This window comes from Mauremys mutica, chromosome 8 (genome assembly GCF_020497125.1).
Source record: "Mauremys mutica isolate MM-2020 ecotype Southern chromosome 8, ASM2049712v1, whole genome shotgun sequence".
Taxonomy (NCBI): domain Eukaryota; kingdom Metazoa; phylum Chordata; order Testudines; family Geoemydidae; genus Mauremys; species Mauremys mutica.
In genome coordinates, this window is record NC_059079.1 from 3261062 (window position 1) to 3279116 (window position 18055).

General features: G+C 49.2%; 1 protein-coding gene across 4 annotated transcripts in view; it reads right to left on the reverse strand.

Moving 5' to 3' along the window:
• The window catches only part of EIF2B3 (eukaryotic translation initiation factor 2B subunit gamma), a 134249-nt gene that overhangs the window by 29388 nt on the left and 86806 nt on the right, over positions 1-18055 (reverse strand). For all 4 annotated transcript variants that reach the window (XM_045027176.1, XM_045027175.1, XM_045027177.1 and 1 more), the window contains 4 exons: positions 16159-16286; positions 6349-6539; positions 2513-2593; positions 179-327 (listed from right to left, as the gene is read on the reverse strand). In XM_045027176.1, the coding sequence (XP_044883111.1) occupies positions 179-327; positions 2513-2593; positions 6349-6539; positions 16159-16286 (549 nt within the window). The remainder of the gene's footprint in view (positions 1-178; positions 328-2512; positions 2594-6348; positions 6540-16158; positions 16287-18055) is intronic.

Here is an 18055-nt window from a genome sequence, read left to right on the forward strand (position 1 = left end):
ACTAGACAAAACTTATTTCTGATTCATTCTTACATCCCACAGGAGATGAGAAACAAGCTTCTTCCTGAGATCAATTGCCATGGCTGGGAATCTCTCACAGGACAGCCAGCATCCCAGTGCCTTTCTAAGAGAGGGAAAGGAGCAGCTTAGGACAGGGAGATACAAAGAAGTAACATACCCTTCCTCAATTGTGACAGAGTTCATGATGATGCAGTTAGTTATTTTAACTCTGTCTTTTATGGTGCACGTGGAGCCGATGATGGAGTGTTTAATGGATGTCTTCTCTCCAACCTGCGTGGATGAACCAATGATGCTGTCAGATCCAACCTAGAAAGGAACAGAGTGGAAACTTAGTCAAACCACCATGGCTGTATATTAAGTTATCTCAAAAATCAATGTTCTTCATATAGGATCTCTATCAACAAAACATGACTATGCTCCATACACCTAGACACCATGAATAATACAAGCTATAGGTCAGTGATAGGCCTTGTTTATTTGTGCCCACCCAAGACACTTCCATAGTTACTGGCATCAACATAAAACATCTTCAAAAAAACCTAGCAAACATCAAAAATTCAAACTACCCAAAGGCTTGTAATGTCTTCTCAGTCTAGAGCACATTTAAGGGTAAGAAATTATTTTTTATCGTGTTAACTAAAGCAAAGATCTTATCTGTACAGTGCTTCTCTCATAAATCTATAGCATAACCAGGAGTGAATGATGACGCCTTTGTTCATAGATGAGAACACCACTTAAAAGTGACCCTTCATAGGTTAGCTATCTTACTCGTGATTAAGGGGAAGATGTTTTCCCCAGTATGCAGTTTTGGAAGTAAAGCATATACCTCAAAGAAGTGAGTATGTGTGGGTGAGGCCTGGTGGACATGTCTAAAGCCTGCTGTATGATCTGTAGGGTGCAGATTTAAAAGAGTAATCTATGGACTTGTCTTCATGAACACTTAGTCCCACACTAAGTGGACCCTGTAGTGCGCTTTGATCTATCCCGCTTTGAAATGGGACTAGATCAAAGCACAGTAGGGAACTGTTAGTGTGCGGCAGCAGGGTCTACATGGATACACAGTGAGTGACAGGCTAGTGCGGGGGAAATTCACGCCCCAGCTTGCTGCAAGCTAAATGTTCCCGGAGACAAGCTGTGTGTTGAAACAGGCAGTCACAGAGCAATACTGCGTCAAAAAAAGAATGGGGAATACCAGAAGTGGCAGAGGGATAAGATATTACCCTTGAATACATACAAAGCAGGACCTTGATGATCTGAATGTCTTGGAGAACACCTAAGACCTCTATAGATTCCAGGGTTTGGATAAATTGAGGTGGCCCACTCAACAGGATCCAGCCTGGTGACCCTTCCCCGAACAGATAGGTGGCCAGTTTCCCCAAGCCTCCCGTATACAGGGCCCCAGCTGTGTAACTCTTAGCCATGAAGGCAAGGACCTGTGGAAGCAGGGAAAGAATTAATAAGGATTTGAAGGGGATTTTATTGCATGTCAGTCAGTTAGCAAGAGTCAGGCCATACTGTAACCCTAATGACGTGAGACTTGTAGAAGCAAGGATAGTGCGAGGCGAGAGGACAAGAACTGTGTACAAAGTTATTACGACCTTGCAACAGTCTAACCAAATATGCAGGCTTGCTTTTCTTAGGAGTGAGACAAATAAGATAGCAGAAAGGCTTATGTATAAACAAAATGTATTTGTTGCTTTTTACCGTCTGTATTATTGCTAGAAATTGTCTGTAACAAAGGTATAAAGGCTTGCTGTAATTGTTTACCAGTTGAGAGACCTGTCCGGGACTGGGGTGACCCTGTGTCCTATGGCACTCTCTCCCTCCATTGTAATTACTGGAGAAATAATAAAGTATTTGATTTTGCTGCACCCAAACAAAAAGCGAGAACTGAGTTTTTCTCCGACAGACCTATGTGAGTAGTCTTAGTTAAGTCAGTGGGACTATTTGTGTGAGTTCAGAGCTCACCAAAGTGGGCCCAAAGCATAGGGGTTTAGGGCTGGGATGCAGCTAAAATACTTTAGCTAAGAGCCAGCACTAAAAAACTAAACCCTGCTAAGCTTGCTGGCCTTTGGAAAGCCAACTGATTGTCTATCATCATCTGCCAAACCTCACATCAGCCTGCTGGGGGACAAGACGCTGCAGTGGTTTGGGGTAAAATTTGTATAGTATCAAAAAGTAGAGTACAAACAGTAAAACATGTTTTTAATTAATAAAGATTGAAGGGCAGGAACTGAAGGACAAGGACACGTGGGTGCTTTGCGTTGTTTTCCATTACTCTGTTTGACTCAGTAGTATTTAGAATACGCAGCTGAAGGAGAATACACAATCGGGACATTTTATTTTGCATTCAGTCATACCTCAGCTCAGTGCTTTAGAACCTCGGCTACATTTTTGAGACAGAAGTTAATTACGAGAGGCAGCTCTTGAAATTAAGGCCTAGCAGATAGTTCCACCTCCCTTCACACATTCCGCCAGAACAGTCACTCACCAGGCCTCTGTCGGTGACTTGAGCGGACATGTGAACCAATGGTTCTTCTGGACACACAAGAGCAGGTAACAGCTTAGGAACCTGGAAGAGGAGATCCCAAGTCACAGGTGAACAAGGTAATGATACATCAGTATATTACATGGACAAATCCAAGCAGGCTTATGTTTCACGGCACTTCGGTATATACTGTAAAAATGCTCACTTACAGAAGACATTTTATCACCTGTGGTTTACGCTTGCAACAGATGCGTGGTAGTTACCCTCTTCGCTCCATAGGAGAAGATAGTCAGCACTGTACCAGTACAGTCCATTAGTACGTTTCCTCTTTGCACACCCTGGTCTAATCAGGAATCAGCAGCAAGCTGCCAGGCTCCCACAGAACTCGAAGGACACGCAGTATTTGAGTTCGTACAGAATGTAACTCAGCATGCTGTAACACAACACAGTACACAACCGAGTACTCTGACATCCTAGGATGACTAAGTTAAAGCATTTAGTAGAAGGGAGCTAGCTGAAGCACAGGCAAGGGAGAAGAACTATTTCAGGTGTGTGAGGGGAAAACACAAAGGTGATGAGGTGTCTGTTCCAGAAAGCAGACGCTGCAGAGGAAAAGGCAGGTGCTAGAGAAGCAGACATAGCAGAGAAGGTAACAGAGAGAGACAAGGTCCAGGAAGTAGCCAAGGACAAATCCATGGAGAGTAATTTTGAACGGGCTCCCGAAATGAATGGGGAGCTAGGGTTATAGGAGGACAGGATAATCCCACCCTTCCTCTGTGTGCAGGAGGGAAGGCAGGCTAGGGCATCCTGTACCCACTGGAGTCAGCCTGGAGCAGGCGGGCACAGGAGATGACAGTGTGGCTGAGGACTGCAGCGGAGGGGCAGTGGGGCACACAGGCAATGCTGCAGAGGTGGCCGGGGCAGACTGACATGCAAGATGCAGGAGAACAGTCCAGGGTTGGGAATGATGCCATGGTCATGGACAATGAAAGGTCCATGTTGAGAAGAGAGTGGTCATGGGGCTGTGTTTCAGGATATTCAGGCTTCTTTCAAGATATTCAGGTAAATGGAGCTGAGAGAAAGCCACATTCAGTTAAGACAGACAGAGGAGTCTGAGTAGCATCTTTGTACGGAAAACCAAGTATCACCTCAAGTGTGGCAGTGAAGGTAAAAGTAGAAGTACAATCAGCAAAAGGGAGATGGTCGGTAAAGAAAAGCAGAAGGCAGAGAACTGAACCTCAGGGGATTCCATCAGGTGGGAGGTATAGGGAGCAGATAAAAGAAAATAACTTGTGGTCTCACAGTGAGATGCCATTCGCAGTGGATTGTGCAGAGATGATCAGCCCTCTCCCTTCTGAAACGCTCTGATCACCAGAGAAAGAGTTCACAATACTAGCTTTTAAACTGTCGTAAGGGTTCAGAGTGGATCCCGCAATGAGATTAATGGCTAAATTCACCCCTCTCAGAGAGCAACTGTTTCAGGCTGCCAGCAGCCCCAGGCAGACATTGCTGCATGTGTCACTCTTCACATCTTGAAGGTTGTCTCTGCCACCACCAGGGCTAGAGACGGAGCTGTTTAAAGGATGAAAGGTGAGATCCTGATGCATAAGACGCAGCCATTATTGAAAAGCAACAGCTCATTGAGCCATCCCAACAAGGCCAATTTTACCTCAGTGGTGCTGCCTCGGCACAGGGATGCTGCCATAGCTTGAGACAAAGTAGTGCAGCCATGACAGAAGGGATCCAAGAGAGAAATGAACAGCTATGAAGTAGCATGGAATGGTCCATTGTGTCCAAGGCTGTTCTGAGAGATGAGGAGGGAGAAGCAGCCTTGATCAGCAGAAAGGAGGAGGTGGTTACATACATGAAGAATGATTTCTCATCTGTGGCTAGGGCAAAACCCAGACTGAAATCAGTCAAGGGTAGCACAGCATGGGAGGGGACCAGAATGATTAGAGAAGGCTACTAGCGCAAGCATTTCTGCTCTGAAAGGGAAGGCTAGCGATGGGGCGGGAGTTAGAGGGAGTGTCTGGGTCAAGGGAAAGTTTAATATTTTGCTTTTAATTCATCTTAGAAGGAAACTATTTCCTGCTATTGAAGCTAACTCCCCCTTGAACCCACTGCCCACGCATTGGCTTCAGCTGGAAGTGAAACAATTCAGGTCCAGTGTCTCCTCCCCATGAGGGCAACGGCTTAGAACGCTGCTCCTCTTCTGGCAGTAACAGCGCGGCTCACTTTGAGCTGCCAGTAGCAGCCTTAGAGAGAAGGCATCAGAACTGTCCACAAAGCCCAAGAGGAGAGCAATTGAGACTCAAAGGGTCCTCAGAGCAGAACAAAATAGAGGTGTAAACCACAGATAAAATGAAGGATGCATCTTTTACCAGCAGTGGTAAGAGAAACAAAATGCAGCAGGACTGAGGATAAGAGCTCCTTTTCCAGGGCTCCTGGTTCAGTTCTGTTATATGATTCACCTCCACAGAGTTTCCTTAGGAACCTTACCATTCTGGAAAGTTAAAAATTCAAGGAAAATCTTCCGCAGCATTGCAGGTCCCAAAGTGAATTCAAAGCACTAGCTTTACGTACCACCCAGGAGCAAATGCATTTCCAGCACTGACCAAAATGTAGAATATTTAGCTTTAAAAAAACCCCAAACCACATGGAGCCTGACTGGCTCAACTCAATAACTTTTCACTCAAGCGGCTTCTGCCAAATGCACATGCTCACTTCCGCTAGCAAGTGGTGCTCTCCCTTAACCCTTCCGACCCACTTGTCCTTGGGCTTATAAGAGAACTCGCTGGCTGCTCTCTGTCAGCAGCACTGCGCCCCTTCTACCTTCTGTGTGCTCGACTACAGCTCCTCCCCACCCAGCGCATGCAGAGCCTTTAAAACCCCAACTCCTGGGTTCACACCAGTTCTGCCCTGCCCCCAGTTACGGTTTGCATTCATCCACCCATCCATTCCAATGAGATACCACAAACGGAACTAGGAGGCAGAGACAGGACTGGCCACCCCCAGGATACCAATCCAGCCCCTTCATCTCCCAGCCACAGTCCCCGGTTCCTCCCCCGCAGCATCCCTCCAGTCCTCGCCAGCCTCCCCAAACTCCAAAGAAAGTCAGTCAGTCCTGCCTGCGTACACCCCACCACTTGATAGGTGAAGTGAGGATATGTACAGGGCGGGTGCCAGTTTGGCAGAAAATAGGGTTCTAAGGGGTTAAAGCTTTTAATCCTCACGTCACTAACGCCTACTACTAAGGCTGCACTCTCTCTCTAGCCCTTCCCTTTGATCCCACACGTAATGAAGTTCTCTACCAGGGTAAATGTGCACTGGAATTGTGCCTGATCGATGTTCCCTTCTCTGTCAGCTGGAGCGCCCTGCCTTACATTGTTTACACCGGACAGAAATCTGCTCAAGCAATGGTGCATTTAGAATGGAAGCTATTATGCAGCCTAAATATGTGGGTTGCTATCAGCGCCCCCAAATAACAATCACAATTGTTTTCCTCCGTAGCTCTCGGGGTGGGTATCATCATCCCCAGCTGACAACGGGGGAAGTGAGGGGCGGAAGGTTTACATGACTTACTCGAGGTTGCACAGCGAGTCAGAGGCACAACTGGAAATAACCCCCAAGTCGCAGACCCTCTGCAGCTGACCATGCTGCGTTGCCCTATGCTGCTAAAAGGGGTGATGTGCTCAGTCAGCAGCTGGATACTTGAGGCAGTCCCCGTGCAATCCTCACCAAACAGAGGGGTGTCGCTGATGAAGCTATCCCTACAGATAACATTTTATACACACACACACACACACAAGTCCCATATACAATTTTTATATTTTCCTTACCTGTCTGTTTGCTTCAATGTATAACCCAAGAGTGTTCACTCGGTAGCAGAGCCCCTCTTTCATGATATGGACGTAGCAACGCACTTTTCCTCCGTGGAAGGCTTCATTCAGATCTGCGCTGTGACCATTCCAACATGATTTATCAGGAGCAAATTCCAGCAAGCTATCACCCTTCACGTAACTGTAGATGTCTGCAGAACACGCACAGGCCATGTGAGACAGGCTTCACAGAGACAGCAACACTTTCCACAGAAGGGTTCTAGACACAGCGGTTTTAAAATATCCTTGGGGAGGGGAAACCTGTCCAGGGTCCTCACCTAAGTCCTTGACAGTCACTAAGGATTTCCTCCCATGCGGTAGGGAAGTGCGACCATCCCCATGTTACAGCTGAGGAACTGGGGCCCCAGGTAGGTTAAGTGACTTGCCTATGGTCACAGAGGAAGTCTGTGGCTGACCCGGAGCAGAAGCCAGGGCTCAAATCCCAGTCTAGTGCCCTACCCGCTACCCATATTTTCACAAGTATATTGATTTGCTCTGTGGCACAGGAAGAAAAAAACAGAGCCAGAATCTGGTTGACTCACTGATTACAATGGAGTTACTCCTGATTTACACCAATATAAGGGAGATCAGGATAAACCCCATAATGCATCCTCCTGTCCCAGCGGGGAAGAAGCCTGTATCTCAGAAACTCCCCTGCGATGCCCAAGGAAGTTTGACTTTCCAACCCCTGAACAAGGGGAAATCCAGGAAGCACACCAAGAAATCTTGGGGTTCTGAGTCTTTCAAAAGAGCAGGCAAACAAAACAGGGAATAGTTCTGGTTTTTTACGTTGCTTGAAATGACATTAGCCAACCATAATATGTTTGACTTTGTAATGATGGGTTAGAGGAGGCTCTCAGAGACAGAGCTCCGTAGGCCACCCTGCTATATGCTAGTCCCACCTATGACCAGGAGCGTTTGCCTACATTTCCTCTTGCTAACAAAACAAAGCAAGAAAATAATCACCTGAGCTGTAAAATCATCACACATTTTTGGTACACAAACGGACAGCTAAGAAGTGCAGGTTTTAGGGCCTGATCCTACAAGCTCTGTGCATGACTGCCTATTGACGTCAATGGGAACGCCGAATTCGGCCCTTAGTTCCACATTACTTGGCATACCCTAATGCAATCCTATGGGATTTAAAGTCTGCCTGGTGGGTCAGTGGTCAGAGAACTGGCTTTTCAACTCTGGGAATCAGCTCTACCCCTGCCTTTAAATTCCAAACCCCAGAGGTCAGATTTCCCAGCCCACTGCCTGCGTCGGTTCCACAGGCCCCACCACGACAAGCCCCACGCTGTTCACCTGGGATAAGCCAGCTGGGTGCAGCTAAGTGTTGGTTGGATAGCAGCTTAGCTCTGGGGCCGGGAGGGAGCGTAAGAAAACCTGCTCATGAGAGCAGAGGCAGCGCTGCCTCTCACCCCACACTGAGTATGGCTTTTCGGGTTGGGGACTGAGGTGACTGACAGAACAGGGTGCAGCATTTTATCTCAGCACTATCCGGAAATGTTCCGATTAAAATAGCCTACTACAGTCTTTACTGTCATATGGGCTTGGGAGAAAACTGCGGAGATGAGCCAGCCAAAGACCCCAGCCGGACGGGGCAGAAGCAGCCAAACCGGGGACCTTTGGCCATTCAGAGAACTTTCTATAGCTTTGACTGGACTTTGCCCTGGGCTAATTGGCTGTTTTTGTCAACTCTCCCACTCTCAACCTCTGCTTCAGTGCACACCTGCCCCTCTTATCCTCTTCTCCCCTTCCCCCTGCCAAAGACCATAAGAACGGCCACACTGGGTCAGACCAAAGGTCCATCTAGCCCAGTCTCCTGTCTTCCGACAGTGGCCAATGCCAGGTACCCCAGAGGGAATGAATAGAACAGGGAAACATAAGGGGCTGATTCCCTGTCACCCCTTCCCAGCTTCTGGCAAACAGAGGCTCAAGACACCATCTCTGCCCATCCTACCTAATAGCCACTGATGGACCTATCCTCCATGAACTTATCTAGTTCTTGTTTGAACCCTGTCTTGTCCTTCACAACATCCTCTGGTAAATAGTTCCACAGGTTGACCATGCGTTGTGTGAAAAGACGGTTACTCACCTTTGTAACTGTTGTTCTTCGAGATGTGTTGCTCATATCCATTCCAATTAGGTGTGTGCGCGCCGCGTGCACGTTCATCGGAAGATTTTTACCCTAGCAACACTCGGTGAGTCGGCTGGGTCGCCCCCTGGAGTGGCGCCGTTATGGCGTCAGATATATACCCCTGCCGACCCAACGGCCCCTCAGTTCCTTCTTGCCGATTACTCCGACAGAGGGGAAGGAGGGTGGGTTTGGAATGGATATGAGCAACACATCTCGAAGAACAACAGTTACAAAGGTGAGTAACCGTCTTTTCTTCTTCGAGTGCTTGCTCATATCGATTCCAATTAGGTGATTCCCAAGCCTTACCTAGGCGGTGGGGTTGGAGTGAGATGTTGCAGAATGCAAAACAGCTGAGCCAAACGCTGCATCATCTCTGGACTGTTGCACCAATGCGCAATGTGAGGCAAAGGTGTGGACTGAGGCCCAGGTAGCTGCGTGACATATTTCCTGGATGGGAACATGGGCCAGGAAGGCGGCAGATGAAGCTTGAGCCCGAGTAGAATGGGCGGTGAGGTGGCTAGCCGGAACGTGAGCCAAATCATAGCATGTACAGATGCAGGATGTTACCCAAGATGAAATTCGTTGGGATGAGACCGGTAGGCCTTTCATCCGGTCTGCCACAGCTACAAAGAGCTGAGGCGACCTTCGGAAGGGTTTTGTTCTCTCGATATAAAAGGCGAGAGCCCTGCGAACGTCTAGGGTGTGCAGCTGTTCCCGACGCGATGGGTGCGGCTTCGGGAAAAAGACTGGAAGGAAGATGTCTTGATTGACATGAAAGGCGGACACCACCTTAGGGAGGAAGGAGGGGTGTGGTCACAGCTGTACCTTGTCCTTATGGAACACCATATATGGGGGGTCCGCTGTCAGGGCCCGAAGCTCAGATACTCGTCTTGCCGAAGTAATAGCGACGAGGAAGGCTGTCTTCCAGGAAAGGTACGGCAGCGAGTAGGTGGCTAGTGGTTCGAAAGGAGCACCCATAAGCTTGGCTAGCACCAGGTTGAGATCCCAGGTAGGGGTCAGGCGTCTGACTTGAGGGTACAAACGTTCCAATCCCTTGAGGAACCTTGAAACTATGGGGTGAGAGAAGACTGACCGGCCATTTTCCCCTGGGTGGAAGGCGGAGATGGCTGCCAGATGCACCTTTATGGAAGAGACCGCTAGGCCTTGTTCTTTCAGGGACCAGACGTAGTCCAGGACAGTAGGAACTGACACTTGCGTGGGGACTGAGTTACGTTGAGCGCACCAGCAGGAGAAATGCTTCCACTTGGCCAGATATGTCATCCTAGCGGAAGGCTTCCTACTGCCCAAGAGCACGTGTTGGACCGAGGCAGAGCAACGCAACTCAGACTGGCTCAACCACGCAGCAACCATGCTGTGAGGTGAAGAGACTGCAGGTCCGGATGGTGAAGTCTGCCAAAGTCCTGTGTTATGAGATCCGGCCAGAGTGGCAGGGGGTTCGGATCTGCCACTGAGAGGTCAAACAACATGGTGTACCAGTGCTGCCTCGGCCACGCTGGAGCAATCAGGATCAGGTGGGCGCTGTCCCTGCGAAGCTTGAACAGGACTCTGTGGACCAGCGGGAACGGTGGAAAGGCGTAGAGTACGTGCTTCTTCCACGGGATGAGGAAAGCGTATGATAGGGAGCCCGGGGAGCGTCCCTGGAAGGAGCAGAACACCTGGCATTTCCTGTTCTCTCGGGAGGCAAAAGAGGTCTAGGTGGGGAAACCCCCACTTCCGGAAAACAGAATGGATGACATCTGGACGAATCGACCACTCGTGAGACAGAAAGGATCTGCTGAGGCGATCCGCCAGAGAGTTCTGGACTCCTGGGAGAAAGGACGCTACCAAATCGATCGAGTGGGCTATGCAAAAGTCCCAGAGGTGGAAGGCTTCTTGACAAAGGAGGGAGGAGTGTGCTCTGCCCTGCTTGTTTATGTAAAACATGGCCGTTGTGTTGTCCGTGAACACTGATACACAATGGCCTTGGAGATGCTCTCGAAACACCTGGCATGCTAGATGGACCGCCCTCAGCTCCCGCACATTGATGTGTAAGACTAGTTCTTGAGTTGACCAGAGGCCTTGAGTGCGGAGGCCCTCGAGGTGAGCACCCAACCCAGAGATGACACGTCCGTGGTTAGGGCTATCGAGGGTTGCGGTGGGTGGAATGGCATCCCTGCACAGACTAGAGTGGGGTTTAGCCACCAGGTTAGGGAGCCCAGAATCTTCTGGGGAATAGTGAGCACCGAGTCCAGGTTGTCCCTGCGTGGCTGGTATACTGAAGCAAGCCAGGTTTGAAAGGGACGGAGGCGTAGCCTGGCGTGTTTGGTCCCGAAGGTGCAGGAGGCCATGTGACCTACTAGGCTGAGGCAGTTGCACACCGACGTTGTCGGGAAGGTTTGAAGTCCTCGAATAATTGTAGCCATCGCTTGAAAACGCGACTGCGGGAGGTAGGCTCTGGCCAGATTGGAGTCCAGAACCGCTCCGATGAAGTCTATTCTCTGCGAGGGTGTCAGAGTAGACTTCTCTGTGTTGATCATCAGGCCTAGGCTCCTGAAGAGGTCTTGGACGATGCACAGGTGACGTGACACTTGTAACTGGGAGGTCCCTCGAATGAGCCAATCGTCGAGGTACGGGTAGACATGTACCCGACGACGCCGGAGGGAGGCGGCGACTACGGCCATGCATTTCGTGAACACTTGTGGGGCCGTAGAAAAGCCAAACGGAAGTACGGTGAACTGAAAGTGTTGATGGTTGACCACAAAATGGAGGTACTGTCTGTGTGGTGGGTAAATTGCAATGTGGAAATATGCGTCCTTCATATTGAGGGCAGCATACCAGTCTCCCGGATCCAGGGACAGGATAATGGTCCCCAGGGTTACCATGCGGAACTTCAGCTTTATCATGAATTTGTTGAGATCTCGCAGGTCTAGGATCGGTTGTAGACCTCCCTTTGCCTTGGGGATTAGGAAGTAGCGGGAGTAAAACCCCTTGCCCCTCATGTCTTTTGGTACCTCCTCTATGGCTCCCATGGCTAGGAGCGACTGGACCTCTAGTAAGAGGAATTGATCGTGAGAGGGGTCCCTGAAGAGGGACCGGGGAGGGAGGGTGGGAAGGTGGAGTTGAAATAAAACTGGAGGTGGTATCCCCATTCCATCGTGCGCAGGACCCAGTGATCGGAAGTTAGCTGGGACCAGGCTTGGAGGAAATGGGAGAGGCAGTTGAAAAATGGAGGAAAAGGATCCGGGAAAATAACTGGTGGGCCGTCCTCGGGCGTCCCATCAAAAGTTCTGATTGGGCCCCGCTGGTGGTTTGGGGGGGGCCTGATTTTGACCCCCTTGAGGGCCAGACTGCCTCCGACGATTCTCTCTACCATGCCTTCTGCTAAAGTCCTGACACGGCCTAGGCGGGGCGTAAGGGCGGTGTGGCTGGGACCGGAAGGTCCTGCGTTGGGTCACTGGCGTGTGCATCCCCAGCAAGCGCATTGTGACGCGATTGTCCTTCAGACTTTGCAATCTGGGGTCAGTCTTGTCTGAGAAAAGGCCCTGGCCTTCGAAGGGCAAGTCCTAAATAGTTTGTTGTAATTCAGGAGGAAGGCCTGATACCTGGAGCCTCATCGTCACTCCTGACGCCAGAGTTCCGGCTGCAGAGTCCGCTGCATCCAGAGAGGCTTGGAGGGAGGTTCTTGCCACCTTTTTACCCTCCTCAAGTAAGGCTGTAAATTCTTGATGGGACTCCTGGGGAAGAAACTCCGTAAACTTCCCCAAGGACATCCACGTGTTAAAATTATACCTACTTAGGAGGGCTTGTTGGTTTGCCACCCTAAGTTGAAGGCCCCCGGCCGAGTATATTTTGCAGCCTAGGAGGTCCATGCGCCTAGCCTCCTTCGACTTAGGAGCAGGGGCTTGCTGGCCATGATGCTCCCTTTTGTTCACCGATTGCACCACTAAAGAGCAAGGAGGTGGGTGAGTGTAGAGATATTCATACCCCTTTGAGGGGACCATGTATTTTCTCTCTACTCCCCTGGCTGTGGGGGAATCGAGGCTGGGGATTGCCAAATGGTGTCCGCATTTGTCTGTATGGTGTGGATAAATGGGAGAGCCACTCTAGTAGGTGCGTCAGCTGAAAGGATGTCCACTACAGGGTCCTCTATTTCAGGGACCTCCTCCACCTGTAAGTTCATATTCTGAGCCACTCGTCTCAAGAGGTCTTGATGGGCCCTTAGATCAATTGGCGGAGGGCCTGAGGAGGATGTTCCCGCCACCGCCTTGTCTGGCGAGGAGGAAGAGGAGAGGCCAGGGACCAGAGGGTCCTGTGGGGGCTCCTGTTCTTGAGGAGCGTCATTTGCGTCAGGTGGGACCTGGGTATCTGCAGGTGGTATTGGAGCCTCATCCATGCCCATGGGAGGGGGGGAGCGGGTTACTGTTGCCTCTGGCACCCGGTGTTCTGACGGGGCCGATCGTGGAACCACTGAAGGAGCACCTTGTGCTTGGTGGTATGCCCACAGTGTCCAGAAGGACCAGTGATGGGGTCCTTGCTCATGGCTCTGGCTCTCGGGCAATATATGGCTGGGGACATCCGAGTCGCTCTCCTGTGGATAGGAAGCGCTACAAGCCTGTGATGACACACGTGTGTCTCAATGGCCACGGCGGTGCTGACAGACCCTGAGAGGAAGCCACGGTTCTGGTTGCTCTTTCCCGGGGCGGTACCAGAGAGTGGTACCGGGAGCTATAACGGTACCGCGAGCAAGACCGGGACCTGCGACCGTAGCGGTGCCGGGAGGTCGACCGGGATCTCAAGTCCCTTCGCCTGGAACAGCTGCGAGATGCGCGGTGCCGTGAACGGTGCCAGGAGTCGGATCGGTACCGTGAGTATCTGGCCGAGCGGTGCTGCGAGTGCGACCGGTACCGCGATGGAGAGCGGTGCCGGGACTGCAAGCGGCATCAGGACAGAGATCGGCGGCGTGACCGAGATCTTGAATGGTGCCTCTCGGCGGCTCCCACGGAGGGCGGCCTCAGCAAGGCAGGCTTGCCAATAGATTGGATGACCCGCACCGGCGGTGCCGGGGGTTGAGGCAGCGCAGTCTCCGTCATCGCGATCAACTCCTGTGTCATGGAGAAGGTCTCCGGCATGGATGGGAGAGCAAGCTCGACCACAGCGTGAGCCGGGGAGCTTTCGGGCACCGGACTCAACGGCCCTTGCGGGACCGGAATGAACGGTGCCGCACTCTGCAGTGCCGCACCTGGCGGTGCCGCGGCAGATGACGGTGCCAGGCGATCTGTCGTCGACGGGTGCTCCTTCTATGGTGCGGTTGGTGCCGAAGCAGCCGGAGCGCTGTGTTGCTTCCTGGGCCGTGGGGACAGGGAGTGGGGCTGAGCAGACGTCGGTGCCATGGCTCCTTCGCGGTACCGGAGCAGTCCGGAGCCGAAGGAGCGCTCCTCACAGATGCAGGCTGTTGAGTGCTCGGTACCCACGTTGCAGGGCTAAGTGCCGCCTCCATGAAGAGCTGTTTTAGTCGAAAGTCCTGCTCCTTCTTCGTCCTCGGTTTAAATGACTTACAGATGCGGCACTTTTCAGGAAGGTGGGATTCCCCTAGGCACTTGAGGCAGGAGTCGTGGGGATCCCCTATTGGCATCGGCTTTTGGCATGCCGAGCACGGTTTGAATCCCGGTGACCTGGGCCTGAGCCCGGCACCAGGGTAGAGGAAAGGGGCTAATCCCCGATCCCCCCTCAACTATATACACTAACTATATATATACACAACAACTAACACTAACTACAACTGTAAAAACTCGAACTATAAACACAATTAACAGTAAAGAACAACGAGTAAGCTAGGGAAGTGGAGATCAGCAAAGCCGCGCTCCACAGTTCCAACGACCGTCACGGGCGGTAAGAAGGAACTGAGGGGCCGTTGGGTCGGCAGGGGTATATATCCGACGCCATAACAGCACCACTCCAGGGGGCGACCCAGCCGACCCACCGAGTGATGCTAGGGTAAAAATCTTCCGATGAACGTGCACGCGGCGCGCGCACACCTAATTGGAATCGATATGAGCAAGCACTCGAAGAAGAAAAAAAGACTTCCTTTTGTTTTAAACTTGCTGCCTATTAATTTCATTTGGTGACCCCCAGTTCTTGTGTTATGCGAAGGCGTAAATAACACTTCCTTAGTTACTTTCTCCACACCCAGCATGATTTTATAGACTTCTATCATATCCCCCTTTAGTCGTCTCTTTTCCAAGCTAAAAAGTCCCAGTCTTATTATTCTCTCCTCAGATGGCAGCCGTTCCATATCCCTAATAATTTTTGTTGCCCTTTTCTGAACCTTTTCCAATTCCAGTATATCTTTTTTTGAGATGGGGTGACCACATCAGCACAGTATTCAAAATGTGGGCGTACCATGGATTTATATAGAGGCAATATGATATTTTCTGTCTTATTATCTATCCCTTTCTCAATGATTCCCAACATTCTGTTTGCCTTTTTGACTGCCTCAGCACATTGAGTGGGTGTTTTCAGAGAACTATCCATGATGACTCCCAAGATCTCTTTCTTGAGTGGTAACAGCTAATTTAGACCCCATCATTTTATAGGTATAGTTGGGATTGTGTTTTCCGATGTGCATTACTTTGCATTTATCAACATTGAATTTCATCTGCCATTTTGTTGCGCAGTGACCCAGTTTTGTGAGAGCCTTTTATAACACTTTGCAGTCTGCTTTGGACTTAACTATCGTGAGTAGTTTCGTATCATCTGCAAATTTTGCCATCTCACTGTTTACCCCTTTTTCCAGATCATTTATGAATATGTTGCACAGCACTGGTCCCAGTACCAATCCCTCAGGGACACCACTATTTACCTCTCTCCATTCTGAAAACTGACCATTCCTACCCTTTGTTTCCTATCTTTTAACCAGTTACCAATCCATGAGAGGCCCTTCTCTTTTATCCCATGACAGTTTACTTTGCTTAAGAGCCTTTGGTGAGGGACCTTGTCAAAGGTTTTCTGAAAATCTAAGTACACTATATCTTCCCTGTCCACATGGATGTTGATCCCCTCAAAGAATTCTAGTAGACTGGTGAGGCATGATTTCCCTTTACAAAAACCATGTTGACTTTTCCCTAACAAATTATGCCCTTCCATTTTCTTTTCATTTAGCTTATCCCCTCTTAAGTAACCCCCCAATCCCTCTCCCCAGAAGAATGGAACTAACATGACATTTACCATCACACTATTCTCCCTGTTTGTGTGTTCTCAACCTCTTCCCTAACCCTGCACCTGTCTTGGCTGTTTAGACTGTAAGCTCTACGGGGCAGGGACCGTCTACCACTTTGTGTTAGTGCAGTGGTTCGCACAGTGGAGCTCCACTCTTGCCTGATCCTTAAGCATTACCATAATAAGCATCAAAGAATCCTGTGGCACCTTATAGACTAACAGACGTTTTGCAGCATGAGCTTTCGTGGGTGAATACCCACTTCTTCAGATGCAAGTCTGAATAATAATAAGCATGTTGAATACATAAAAAAGAAAAGGACCCACTGATTTAGACAAACTCTGGAGTCTATCCAGTAGCTCAACTGCAGCATGAATGCTTCAAGATCTTCATTAAACCAGCCGATTCTTGCACTCACCTAATGACTTTTGATCCTTCTTTTGATCCTGCTCTTTGTTGTCCTGTCCTTGTCGTAATGATGCAGGAGAGGAGAACTGTTTCCTAACTAGATACGGAATCAGTTCACTTCGGATAGATGTTAATGACCTAGGAAAAACCAATGTCCACAAATGAAATCAATGAACATTAAGTGCTGACATCCATTTGATTTCTTCACAGAAGATCTACCAGACATTTTGCAAGTTGCTTATTTGGCAGAAATAAAAATGCCAGATGCTCAAGAGCATCTGGTACCCAGACAGCTTCCATTAAATGTGTGCTTTTTTACTATATATGAATCTAGGAGGGACTTCACTCAACCTTCTTTGCGAGATGGGGAATCAAAACAACCTTCTGACCTTCCCAGCAAATTCCCCATTTCTCTAACTTAAATCCCTCAGGTCTGCAAAGGGAGTGTAAAACACCACTGGATCACAATGGTGATGCTTGGAACCCACTCTGCATGGCTGCAAACGACGACACAAAGTGGGGCCAGGAAAATAAGAGAATCCCGTGCCTGCTGCAACGCCCTTCTCAGGGAAAAACAATAAAGAAACTACTTGTTGAACAGTGAAACATTCAAGAATATTTGAAATATTCAATCCTTAAATGAAAACAATGAATCACAAGCCATAACGGTGTCCTGTTCCACTGCACATCTGAAAACCCAAAGAACATTTTCAGGCTTATTTCCTTAACCAAAGGAAGTTCAACACATATCTTAAGTTCAGGAATGAGGTGTCATATTCTTTAAGGGCCTCAATCCAACAGCCACGGAAGTCAATGGAAGGGGTCCCACTGACTTTACTGGGCATTGGTTCTCTCTGTCTTATGTCCTTATCTGGCCCCAGTATCAAAGAAACCCAGCACCTCACAATCTTTTGTTGTATTTAACCTCAAAACCTCATCCCCTCTGAGGCCAGCCAGGGCTGTTATCCCCATTGTACAGATGGGGACTGAGGCAGGGAGAGATGAAGTGACTTGCCCAAAGGGATACAGGCAGTAAGTGGCAGAGCAGGATTACAGCCAGGTCTCCAAAGTCCTAGGCTAGTGCCCTCCACTGGGCTACTCCTTTGCTTTTATACAACAAATAAAGCCTGCTTCTCCCCCGACTCCCAGAAAGGCCAATGCTGTGTCTATTGCACATGAGCTTGGGAGGCTACTACTTTACTGGAGAGTTAACTTTGGAAGATCATTTGAAGTTGCAATAAAAAGTGTTTGAAAATAACACACATGTAATCATTGATGTACTACGTGAGGAGAAGTAGCCTGTGGCCTATAACTTCCTTACATTGGGTCTGAAACCAGTTTTATTGTTATTGCTTCATTACTTTAACAATATGCATTTTGTTGCTGCCCTGTTAATTATTTAAAGGCTGGGAAAACCATTCAGCAAACTAATCCAACTTGACCTATACAAAGGGGAATGTGTAACTTCTGTAATGTACGAGGAAAGGTTAAAAGAAACAAATATGTATAGCTTGGTTAAATGATAGCAGGGGATATCCATAATCAGTGGAAGGGTGCAGACAGCAGAGAAAGAAAGGGGGTACCCAGGGCAGAACTAGGAGTTAACTATGGATTCAATTAAAGGAGGAATTATTTAGGATGAATATTAGGAAAACGCTTTCTGGACAGTGAGATCTATTAGACGTCAGAGCAGACTCTCAAGTGGTGGAAGTCCTGAAAAATATGCAGCACAGAACAATCCCGCACCAGTACCCTCTGCCATGTGTGACACTGGAATGGGTTTGGGAGCCAAAAAGGACTTCTCCATCTGTAGCTTCCCTGGGCAAGTTCAGATTAGATCATCAGACCTACCACAAAGGCCAGAACGAAGCACTATCCTGGCATACTGACAACAGAGGTTGGAAGGC